Source organism: Chionomys nivalis, chromosome 19 (genome assembly GCF_950005125.1).
Source record: "Chionomys nivalis chromosome 19, mChiNiv1.1, whole genome shotgun sequence".
NCBI lineage: Eukaryota > Metazoa > Chordata > Mammalia > Rodentia > Cricetidae > Chionomys > Chionomys nivalis.
The window spans coordinates 3,694,246-3,707,231 of NC_080104.1; the positions used below are offsets into that span (position 1 = coordinate 3,694,246).

General features: G+C 42.8%; 2 protein-coding genes across 3 annotated transcripts in view; one reads left to right on the forward strand and one right to left on the reverse strand.

The window, feature by feature from the left end:
- The window catches only part of Kat2b (lysine acetyltransferase 2B), a 121,127-nt gene that overhangs the window by 73,590 nt on the left and 34,551 nt on the right, over positions 1 to 12,986 (reverse strand). For both annotated transcript variants that reach the window (XR_009058770.1, XM_057794843.1), the window contains exon 2: positions 12,826 to 12,952. Coding sequence is in view for 1 of the 2 variants with exons in the window: in XM_057794843.1 (XP_057650826.1) it covers positions 12,826 to 12,952 (127 nt within the window). In the remaining variant the exon portion in view is untranslated. The remainder of the gene's footprint in view (positions 1 to 12,825; positions 12,953 to 12,986) is intronic.
- On the forward strand, positions 2,718 to 2,936 carry LOC130890642 (protein kish-A-like). The gene is given in 1 exon segment (XM_057794844.1): positions 2,718 to 2,936. A coding segment is annotated over 1 exon segment (219 nt).

The window sequence follows — 12,986 nt, forward strand, 5'->3', positions numbered from 1 at the left end:
CCACCTGCCCCTGGCTGAAGAGGACTAGGATTAAAGGTGTGGCCTACACCACTTAGCTTCTTTTTCTATTTATTTTTTCAAGACAGGGTTTCTCTATAGCATTGGAGCCTGTCCTCGAACTCACAGAGATTCGCCTGCCTCTGACTTCCAAGTGCTGGGATTAAAGGTGTGTGGCATTGCCACACGGCTTTCTTTTTCTTTTTTCTTTCTTTTTTTTTTTTTTTTTGGTTTTCCGAGACAGGGTTTCTCTGTGGTTTTGGAGCCTGTCCTGGAACTAGCTCTTTTAGACCAGACTGGTCTCGAACTCACAGAGATCCGCCTGCCTCTGCCTCCCGAGTGCTGGGATTAAAGGCGTGCGCCACCACCGCCCGGCGGCTTTCTTTTTCTTTAAAAAAAAAAAATTTGTATGTATCTTTGCCTGCATGTATGTGTACCATGTGCCTCCTGTTACCCAAGGAGTACAAAAGAGAAAATCAGGTACCATGGCATTAGCATTAACAAACATTTATGAGCTGAGAATTGGACCTTGGATGCTCTAACATCGTCCCCAGTCCTAGGACCCTGTCTTACAAACCATGCCTTCTAAGGACTGGTATGGTTCCGTGCTGTACTTGCCGAGCACGTTTGAGGCCCTGAGTTCAAACCTCATCAGCTACACAAAGAAAAACAGCTTAAAAAAAAAAAAGAATCTAAGAATGACTGCTTACATCAAAAATCTTCTTTAGAAAAAAAGAACTGAAGAGACAGCTCAGCCCAGCTGCTCTTCCAGGATCAAGTTCAATTCCTAGCACCCACACACAGGATCCAATGCCCTCTTCTGGCCTCCATAAGCACCAGGCACACATGTGGTGCACAGACATATAAAAAAGCAAAACATCCATACACATAAAAATTAATAAATCTGGGCTGGAGAGATGGCTCAGTGGTTAAGAGCATTGCCTGCTCTTCCAAAGGTCCTGAGTTCAATTCCCGGCAACCACATGGTGGCTTACAACCATCTGTAATGAGGTCTGGTGCCCTCTTCTGGCCTGTAGACATATACACAGACAGAATATTGTATACATAATAAATAAATAAATATTGAAAAAAAATTAATAAATCTAAAAAAGTTTTACTTTTTAAGATTAAGGGTTCCTATTAGTAATAAGTGGTTCTTTAGGGCTTAGTACAAGTTGCTTATCAGTGAATAGCTCTGCCTTGCAGTTAGAGGTGCTGGCATGACTAGGGAATTACTCAGTGCCCAGAGTCCAGAGATAAGCTCAGTATCTCCAATTCTAGCAAACAGACCCAAAAAATGAGAAGTGTGGTTTAAATGTGAAATCCTCACACCAACCAATTGATGTGTTTGAACACTTGCAAACCAAAACATACCCTTTCTCCCCTTAATCACTTTGAAAGATGTCACAGCAAGGATACAGTAACTCAGGCAAGTGATCTTAGGGTGGCAGATATGGCTGCATGAATGAGGCTATGTTTAGACTACCCTGGGGACAGACAGGGCTGTCTGGAATTTAAGGAAATGCAGTGGCTCTGGAAGGTGACAAGGAATGACTGAATCCGGTGACTGATGGGGAGGAAGGACAGCTGTCGTTTAGATGACATGTCACACTATCTAAGAGGCCAATTTGCCTTGCTGGTGGTACCCTTATGTTATTGCAGGTTCACAACAGACTGACATTTGAAGAAGCTAGCTGGTGATGGGAATTTAGTGAAAGCAAAGACTGAGAAGCACACGGATAAAAACCCAAGGCTGGTGTGGGAAGTCCTTATGTATATGTGTTACTTTTATTGGTTAATGAATAAAAGCTGCTTTCAGCCAGTGGCTTAACAGAGTAAAGCCAGGTGTGAAATTCAAACAGAGTTGTAGAGAGAGAGTAGGCAGAGCCAAAGAGAAGCCACGGAGCTGCTGCAGGAGGACCTAGGAGACAGATATCAGACCGACGGAACCTTACCAGTAGGCCACAACCATGTGGCGATACACAGATTAATAGGAATGGGTTAATTTTAGATATATGAAGTAGTTGGCAATAAGCTACTGGTCCTGCAGTCTTATATATTATATATTATATAGTTTCTGTGTGATTATTATATTTTGGGTCAGGGCAGCCGGGAACAAATGAACAGGCTCTGCCTATGCAAGACAATGAAAAGCAGGAAGCCAGCCTAAGCCAGCCTAATAATGAAATGTATTATTTCTGTAATTAATATTTTATTTTATTTTATGAGACAGGGTTTTCCTGTGTAGCCCTGGCTGCCCTGGAACTATTATTTCTATAGTTCAGGCTAGCCCCAAACTCCAGATCCACTTGCCTATGTCTCTTGGGCGCTAGAATAAAAGGCCTATGCCACCACACCAAACTATTTTTTTTCATTTGGGACAATGTCTCACTAATGTAGATCAGACTGGCCTAACTCAAAGAAATTTGCCCCAGACTCCCAAGTGCTGGGAATAAAGGAAACTATGTATAGTCCTAGAAATAATGGAAATTTAAACAATTCCTTTTTCAGAGTGTTGTTTGGTTTATTTTGTTAAGACAGGGTTTTACTATGTGTACTTGGCTCTTCTGGAACTTGCTATGTCGACCAGGCTGGCCTGTTGGCCTCAAACTTGTGGTAATACTCCTGCCTCTGCCTCCCAAGTACTGAAATTGGAAGCCTGGGTTCTCTTCAGCCCCGGCCGGGAAGGGTGATATGACTGGACCAGCATCGGCCTCACTATGTCTGCCATTTTCAGTTTTCAGAGTGTGTTGACTGTAGTCTTGCTGCTTATATGTACGTATATTTATATCCAATCCCTGGCACCCAGCCTCCTGGACAGAAATAAAACTGGACTATTGGGAATATTTTAGAAGTGTGCCTGAATTGGTGAACACAAGAGTCCTTATGTCGCTGTATGCTGTATAGTGATGGCCTTCAGCATCCTCTTCATAAAATAGCTTCGGAAACTACCAGCATGTGACTGCCATCAGACTCTAAACAAGGACTTGCCTCCAGAAAACAATGGGAAGAATACTTAACCTTTTTATCTCTGAACATGGAATAAGATAAATTTTGAGATAAATTTTGGGATAAGTTATATTTTTATACTATTGAACCAATGAGCTATATAAATAAGATGTAACAGTTTAATACACAGGAATGTGATTATAGCAATAAAAAAAGAAATTGCAAGCCTGTACCATGATGCCCAAGTCCTCCCCCAACCCCCGCCCCACCCCTCCGCCACCTCCCCTGCCACCCCACCCATCCACCCCCCCCCCCCCCCGCAATGTCTTACTGTGTACTTCGTTGTCTTGGCTAGTTTCAACTTTATAATCCTGCCAAGTCCCAGTGCCTGCCAAACTCAGCAGGGGCATGCTGTTTGAAGCTTTGGAGAGTGCTTCCTGACCCCTAGAGAAGTTTTCATCAGTACAGTGCAGCACCAGTATGAGAGAAACCCTGTTCCCTAACCACTGCCCTTATCTGGGCTTCTTCTCACAGCAGATCAAGCTGTAAAACAGTAATGGCTGCCGCGGTTCTGTAGATGCCTTAAGTGTTGCCCATTTCTTCCCACAGGATACTGTTCTCTCTGGAACTACCATTTCCTCCGCCTGCCTGTCAAGAATGCTGGTCTTTTCCTACTGCATTAAAAGAATTGAGGTACTAACGGTCCATCTGTCATATGCTATGCAGAGGTTTACAAAGTTTGTAAGGGCCTGGGTTTGACTGAATAGATTTGGTAGTATATAATTTAAATTTGGAGGCTAGAGAGATGGCTCCATGTTTAAGAACCCTGGCTGCTCTTCCAGACATCCTGGAAGCAGTCCCTAGAACCAAAATAATGGTATGTTATTCCAATCTGGGGTGGGTGGGGTGGATTTCTGACATTTTCTGGTCTCTATGGGCAATCATTGCATGCAGTACACATACAAACATTCGATCAAAAATCATATGATAAAATAAATGAATAATTTTTTTTAAAAAAAATTAAATCCAGGCATGGTGGCACATGCCTTTAATCAAAGTGAGTTCCATGACAGTTAGGGCTGTTACACAGAAAAACCCGGTCTGGAAAAAAAAGAAAGAAAAGAAGAAAGGAAAGAAAGGAAGGAGGGAGGGACGGAGGGAGGGAGGGACGGAGGGAAAGAGAGGGACGGGAAGGGAAGGGAAGGGAAGGGAAGGGAAGGGAAGGGAAGGGAAGGGAAGGGAAGGGAAGGGAAGGGAAGGGAAGGGAAGGGAAGGGAAGGGAAAAGATGAAAAGAAAATTTAAATTATTGTTTAGAATAACAGCTCTATTTGTAGCTTGGCATTTCTTTTAGGTCTTTCAGCAGAATGTCCTAAAGGAGCCAAGAGAAGGAATTTCCGAGAAACACTTTGTTCTTTATGGAGAAAAGTCTCTGTGTAGCCTTGACTAGTGTGGAACTTGCAGTATAAAGCCGGTTAACCTCAAACACACAGAGGACTCCTGCCCCTGTGTCCCCAATGCTAGACTAAAGGATGAGCCCCACCCCAGCACTTCCATGATGTGCTTTCAAATTTGAAAACATTTGAAAACATGCATCTATAAAAATGTCAGTGTCACTTCTTAAAAAGGCTAAGAAATTGTTTCAAATTAAAGAAGACTAAAAAGACAGGACAACTAACTGTGCAATTCTAGATTGGATATTTAAAGGAGAGGATAATGTAATATGAAGCTAACCTTTGGGTCAGCTGAGAAAATTAAGACACACATATTATATTGTTAAACTTATTGTAATTGAGAATTGAGCAGGGATTACATAAAAATATTGTCCTAATTAGGGTTTTTATTGCTATGATGAAACATGACCAAAAACAAATAGGGGAAGAAAGGTAAGTTTATTTTAGCTTATGCTTCCACTGACAGAAGTCAGGACAGGAACCCAAGCAGGGCAGGAACCTGGAGGCAGGAGCTGATGCAGAGGTCATGGAGGTGAGCTGCTTTCTGACCTGTTTCCTCTGGCTTGCTCAGTCTGCTTTCTTAAAGAACCCAGGACCACCAGCCCAGGAACAGTACCCCCCACAATGGGCCTGGGCCTCCTTCATCAGTCACTTACAAGAACATGCCTTACAGTCTGATCTCATGGAGGCATTTTCTCAACTGAATTTCCTGCTTTAAGGTAACAATAGCCTATGTCAAGTCAACATAAAACTATCCAGCACAGATACTTTTATTTATGTGTGTGTATGTGTGTGTGTGTGTATGTGTGTGTGTAAAACTATAAAATGTAAAACAAATAGAAAAGCCAATAAGATAAAAGGTTACCAAGCAAGTAAAACCTAGGGGAAGAACACATGGAACATTTTTTCACCATTGTTCTCATGACTTTAAAATTTTATGACTTTATTTATTTATTTTGGGGCAGGATTTCTTTGCATAGTCCTGGCTGTCCTGGAACTCACACTGTATACCAGGCTGGCCTTGAACTCAGAGATCCACCAGCCTCTGCCTCTGTGCTGGGATTAAAGGGCACCACCACACCCAGACGTTTAGAGACGGCTCAGCAGTTAAGAGCACTTGCTGCGCTTGTAGAGCATCCAGATTCAGTTCCCAGCACCCACATCATGGCTCATAACCATCTGAACACAAGTTCCAGAAGACCTAATAAAAGTCTTCTGGCCTCCTCAGGCAGAACAAGCATATGGTACACACGCATATATACACAAAATTAAAATAAATTAAAATTTTAACGTTATCTCCAGCTGGGTGTGATGGCACAGACCTTTAATCCCAGCATAGGAAAGGTAGAGGCAGAAGAACTCTGTGACCTTCAGGGGCGGCCTCAGCTACACAGGAAGATGCTGTCTCAAAAATAAAAACAAAGAACCAAGTTATTTCCAAATAAGCTAAACTTTTGTTTGATAGTTTGGGTTTCGTATTTGTTCTCCTGCTTTGGTTTCCTCCTTGGTACTGGGATGATAACAGTTCACCACATCCAGCTAATTACTCTATAATACAATACATTTGAACTTAATAGTCAAATCTATTGGGCCTTGCTTCAACTCAAATAGTCTTCCAAAAGCCAGTTATGAAATATGGATATAGCCAGGCAGTGGTGGCGCACGCCTTTAATCCCAGCACTCGGGAGGCAGAGGCAGGCGGATCTCTGTGAGTTCGAGACCAGCCTGGTCTACAAGAGCTAGTTCCAGGACAGTCTCCAAAACCACAGAGAAACCCTGTCTCGAAAAACCAAAAAAAAAAAAAAAAGAAATATGGATATAATTATCCCAAATTGTTCAGGAAAACAGGAGGCTAACACGGGAGAATCATGAGTTCAAGGCCAGCCTATGACACAAAGTGAGACCTTACCTACAAATATAAATAAAAATTACTTAAGAATGGCCATATTCAAGCCCGGTGATGGTGGCGCACGCCTTTAATCCCAGCACTCGGGAGGCAGAGGCAGGCGGATCTCTGTGAGTTCGAGACAGCCTGGTCTACAGAGCTAGTTCCAGGACAGGCTCCAAAGCCACAGAGAAACCCTGTCTCGAAAAACCAAAAAAAAAAAAAAAAAAAAAAAAAAAAGAATGGCCATATTCTAACACCTAAGAAAGATTCCTGGGGGTCGCATGCTCTAGTGTCCACTGTGTGCACCTCACACAGGTGGGGTGAAGTGGAGAGAAGGTGTACCTTAAGGGCCAGGGGAGACAACTGGGCATCTTACGATATCTTTCCAGAAGAGTGCACCCTGGCACCACTCAACACTATGTCACGTTACAAACATCAGAGAGCCAAGAGGTACTTGCTGAGTGTCTGCTGCTGCTGCTGAAAATCACAATGAGCTGTTGCTTAACAGGAGACAGATAGGTCGTGGTCACTGTCTGCCATGACCCTTGCTAAGTTCCACTGACTAATTATACTTACCTGTACTTCTCAAGGCTGGCCTGCCAACTTTTTTGAGGTCTGTTGAACTGGAAGGAAACTCAAAGTGTCTGCATGATTTGGAAGCAGCACAAATCAGTCTGTTGTGGTCCATTTTTTGGTTTTTAGTTTTGGGGTTTTGCTGTTGTTGCTGTCGTTATTATTTTTAAGGGCCTCATCATGTAACTCTGGCTGCCCTAGAACTTAATAAGTAGGCCCAGCTGAACTTGAACTCACGGACACCTAACTACGTCTGACTCCTGAGTATTGGGATTAAAGGCATGTGCTACCATACTGCCTAAAATCAGTTTTTCTCTTTAGAAAAATGAAGTGGGAAGGCTAGAAAATTAATGCATGCAATGAAAACTGTTAACAGACTAATGGGCAAAAACTGATCATATAAAAACTGATTCTCAGCCAGGCAGTAGTGGCGCACGACTTTAATCCCAGCACTCGGGAGGCAGAGGCAGGTGGATCTCTGTGAGTTCAAGGCCAACCTGGTCTACAAGAGCGAGTTCCAGGACAGGCTCCAAAGCTACAGAGGAAGAACAAAGAAGTATTGTGGAGATGGCGCCACAGGTTAAAGTGCTGGCTTCACACAAGCCTAGACCTGAGGCCCTCAGGCAACTACAGCAAATAACAGAAACCAGAGAGACCTCATCTCAGTAAAGCAAAGGTGAGGGCCTACTCCGAACATTCTCCTCTTAACTTCTTACACATGCACGCAAACATGCAAGCACAGTAAGTAAGTAAATATTTGAAATAAAAAAGTATCACTGGGGATATGTGAGTGTAGACACATGTGTGATGCATGGTCCAACCCTGATTCTGACGCCATGCCCCTAAACATTAAAAAAGTAAATGTAGGGCTGGAGAGATGGCTCAGTGGTTAAGAGTACTGGCTGCTCTTCCAGAAGACCCGGGTTCAATTCCCAGCACCCACATGGCAGCTAACAACTGTCTGTAACTCCCAAGATCTGACACCATTACAGACATACATACAGGCAAAATACCAATATACATAAAATAAAAATAAATAAATTACTTAAAAAAGTAAATGTAGACAAAGTCCACTTTAATCATATATTTAACTTAATATATATCAAACAATTACTATTGTTGTATACTCCATATTTGAAAGTTACTGTGGTGTCTGAAAGAGAATAGTCACTAACAGACTCAGATGTTTGAATACTTGGTCCCCACTTGGTATATGGCTTGGGAAAGATTAGGTGGTGTGACCATGTTAGAGAAGATGGGGTGGGGGGCAGTGGTCAAAAGACTCTCTGCCTCCTCCTTGCACATCTAGATGCTAGCACCCAGCTGTCCCTGCCACTGTCACCCCACTCTCATGGACTCTGACCCTCTGAAAATGTAAGCCCAATGAAAAGGCTTTATCACAGCAATAGAAAAGTAACTAAGACAATTGTATGTATTTTACATTCATTTGCTGTAGTCCACCTTCAATTTACACATTTTACACTTTAAACTTTATCAATGATCCACATTTCAAGTGCTGTTAGGCACACAGGGCTCAGTTTTAAACACCGCACTTACCGAGTCTAAGCTACAAGACCTTATCTGTGGGCCAATGCCACTCAGTAAAGCCAGTTAGCCCTCTCTCTTGCCATTTCACCCTCTTCCCCCCTCTTTCTTGAAAACATTATGCAATTTGATATTGTCAATGAGGAATAAACCCAATTTAACCCAAGGGATTAAATATATTCTGAGCTGCAAGCAAAGGTCAGCAACCCCGAATCACAGTTCAGAAAAACAACAGCTATGTGTTTGTAATTATACACAGGGAGCGTTCAGCAGACCTCTGAGATACCTCATCTGTTAGCATTGTAGGCTTGGGAGGATAAGAATTCCCTGGCAAGGCATAGGGTATGGGCAACCAGATCTGAAGCTGGGGAGGGAGGGGCATGAAGCAATCTTCAGTAAAACGTGTTGTGCAGAAGGGAGGATGGAAAACCAGGCTGCCTGGTCCAGTCTCTGACCCTAAGCCCCACAACCTGCATGCTGGCTGCATTCACTTACAGTACAGCTAAAACTCAAAGGTGGCTGGGTGTCACTGTGTACGTTTTCAAACCCTAAACTTGGGGAGGAGGGAGAAAATGAGAAGTTCAAGGCCAGCCATGGTTAAGTGAAACCCAACCTCAAACAAACAAAACAAGCCTTATGATGTTGTATTTTTCAAAAATAAAAGGTGCCCCCCACCTAGTGTCTGTCATTTCAATAGTAGGAGCTGAAGCATGAGAATAGTGATTACAAAACAAGACTTTAGAAGCTACCTCTACTTTCCTTAGAAAGCGGATAGATAAAAAGATAGACATAATATCCATAACAGAGAACTTTCAGTTGCACTGAAAATGGCAATACCAACTGATGACGCTAGTGGTTGAAGAACAAGGAACAGCATTCTTCATCAGAGTGTGCTGGCACATGCCTATATTCTCAGAACTGGGGGTAGCCCAGGTCAAACAGAGAGCCTATCTCAAAAAGAAAGCTACCTAGCTCAGGTTGGTGGTGCATATATTGAATTTCAGTAGTCTGGAGGTAGAAGCAGGCTGACCTCTGCAAGTTCGAGGTCAGCCTGGTCTACATAAAGTTCTGGGCCAGCTGTACACAGTGTGACTTTGTCTCGGAAAAAACAAAACTAAATAAACAAACCAAAAACGAAGTAGATAATGGTATTCCTGACGAAGAACACTGGGGTTGATCTTTGATCTTCACGCCCATGTCCACATGAACACACATACACACAGAGAGATAGAGAGGTAGAGGCGGGGGGGGGGGGGTTAGAGAGGCGGGGGGTTCAGAGAAAGAGAGAAGTAATCTGTATGCATAAGGTGAGATTAAATGCCCAGAGAACTTGCTTAAAATACCCAAAAGGTGCTGGTGAGGGGATAAAAGATGGAGGAGGAGTGGTAGGAGTTAGATAAAACAAAATAAACAAATGTTAATGATCTTTACATGGGCAATATGTCCAAGGTATTTGTTAAACTAGTTGGTGTGTGTCAGCAACTCTCTATGATTGCATTTTGTAAGCATGGGGAGGATAGTGTAATCTCACAAAACAATTTTCTAGACCCCTGAGAAAAGCTAGCATTCCAGCAAGAATCCTAAGAGTTCTTGAAATTGTACATTTGTTTCCATTTAAGAAAACTCTGTAGGAAGAGGAGTGGTGGGGGATTGCCAGTGCAATGGCTTTGGAAGGCTAAAGCAGGAGGTCTACATGAAGGTACCCTATCTCTGTCAAAAGAATCAAAATTTATTCTTTTCCGTAGAGCAGTGGTTCTCAAACTGTGGGTCATGACCTCTTTGGGGGTTCAAACAACCTTTCTACAGAGGTCACATATCAGATATCCTAAGTATCGGATATGTATATTATAATTAGTAACAGTAGCAAATTTACAGTTATGAACTACCAACAAAAATAATTTTATGGTTAGGGGTCACCACAACATGAAGGACTATATTAAAGGGTGGCAGCATTAGGAAGGTTGTTTTACACTGTTCTGTTTTCTAAACTAATTAAATGGGGATGTACTCAGGAAGGCCATGGTGTCCCTGCCATTGGGGAGGGCTACTTTCCATGAGGATTCTGAGAGTGGAACTCAGGGTGGAGCTAAGACGGACAGGGCCCCACACAAACAACAAATCGCTTCCCTTTTCTTAACAATAGTTTTTATTGCTGCGTGGGGGCCTGTGCATGTCAGGGGACAATTTCTGGAAAGGCAGTTCTCTCCTTCCCCCTTATGGGATCCACGAATTGAACTCAAGTCATCAGGTTTGTACAAAAGTTCTTTAAGCCGGGCGGTGGTGGCGCACGCCTTTAATCCCAGCACTCGGGAGGCAGAGGCAGGAGGATCTCTGTGAGTTCGAGGTCAGCCTGGTCTACAAGAGCTAGTTCCAGGACAGGAACCAAAAGCTACGGAGAAACCCTGTCTCGAAAAATAAAAAAATAAAAAAAAAAAAAGTTCTTTAACCACTAAGCCATCTTGTCCAGCACCTAGTTCTTTAAATATAAATGAGGCTATAAAAACAGAACTTTTCAACATTCCTACTGGCATCTCTAACTGAACTCAGTAGATGACAAAGTAGAAGGAGAGACATAGAAGTTGGAGGGAGATGCATTTGAGGGGTGAGAGAAGATGGGGGTAGAGCTGAGATTGGACATGACAAAATATGTCCACATGTATGAAACTGTCAGAAAGTAAATAAAATAAACTCAAATAAGTAACTATTTTACAAAATACTTTTAATTTAATTTCGAGGTACATCTTAATTTATGCACAGGTTAATTTCAGGTGTCAATTTGCAAGTATAAAGGACATGGAGCTATACAAATACACACATACATACATGCATGCGCATCCACGTACACACTGCTGGTGCACACTCTGGAGAACAGTTCAGTGGTATAGTACTTACCTCATTGAAACAATGTCCTCAACTAGATTTCTAGCACTGAGGACCAAAAAAATTAAATAGAATAAAATAATTGAATATTTATTTTTCCATTCTTCGCTACATATTGAAAAAGAAGGATATCTGCTGCCAAAACTTATTCAGAAACATGAAGGGAAACAAAGTCAGCTGAAGTTTGTCACTCGTGCCAATTCTGGCATGCATTACATGCACAGAACCACACAATTCCCAGCTAGGGAAGAAAAAAAACTTTTTCAAATGGTAATTGATTTGGGATAACAGGATTTCCCACTCAGTACAGCCAGAGCCCAGGCATAGATCAAGTGCATTGTGTTTCCCAGGTGATTCAATTCAAAGAGCAGCCACCCAGTCTGTTAACCCACAGATGGGATATAAAATTGGCATATTATAAACTAAGACATCTCTGGTACTTTTGGACTCTTTACTTTGCACTGTTTAAAAATGATTAACACAGCCTACAGCTTCAAACAAGATGTTTTGTAATGAAAGTGTTTTTCTTTTAATCACATCTTAGATTACTTCTGACACCAGGTCAGTCAGCACAAGGATGCACTTCTTAGTGTGCTGGTTTCCTGTGAGATCTAGACTGTGCTTCCTTTGGAGGAGTGCTTTAGTGCAGCCACTCCCAGTGCAGACCGTCATTGCCGACTCTTTTGTTTTGCAAGTAGTGAAATGTCAATACTGAAATACGCTCTAGCAGAGAACAAAACAAAACATCAGACTCAGCTTAAAGGGGGCTGACCTCAGAGGCGGGGCTGCACCATTTGAACCAGCAGCAAACTGTGAGAAAGAGAAAGCCAACAACGCCACCCTTTACAGATGGTGCATAAAGGAGTAAGGGAGGACTTGGTGATGCTGTTTTGTCCAATGCTCGGTCCTTGCCATACTGGACAGTAAAGCAGGCTTACTTAGCACAGGCAGACAAGTGCAATACATTAGATAACCAAAATGCTGTTATCTAAGAACAACCAGTTCCCCACTGAACTGATCAGAAACAGAATTTGCACATATCTGTGATCCTGGCACTTGAGGAAAAAAGCACAACATCATGAAGTTGAGATCAGGTTGGCTACACAATGAGACCTGAAAGGCAGCTAGGGGTGTGTGTGTGTGTGTGTGCGCGCGCGCGCATGTGTAAGAAAAGGAAGATAAATTCATCTAGGGCTGGTGTCATAGTTCAGCGTCAAAGCACGTGCTCTATATGTGCAAAGCCCTGGTTTCATTGTCAGCACCAAAAAGAGGCGGAGGAGATTTGTCCCAAGAGTAGTGTTAGGAAGACTGGAGTGGAGTTCAGCTAATTAAGAGCACTAGCTCTCTAGCAGAGGACCTGGGTTCGAATCCCAACACTCACATGACAGCTCACAACCATCCATAACTCCAGTCCCAAAGAATCTGATACCCTCTTCTGTCCGCCACAGGCTCTGACACAAACATGGTACACAGACACACGTTGTCTAGATGTGGTAGAGAACGTTTTCAGTCCCTTTTGGGAGGCTGATCTGGGGACTTACCAAGGGCATGGCTACAGCTCCGGCAGGATTCAGTCAGACTAACAATTATTTGCTGGAGGTCTGCTCTTGGTGGAGTGGGAGAGGGGTTGGGGTTCTTCCAGCCATTGCATTTACAGGACTCTTCTGCCTAGAAGGGAATGAAGAAAGAAACAGAGTTTTAT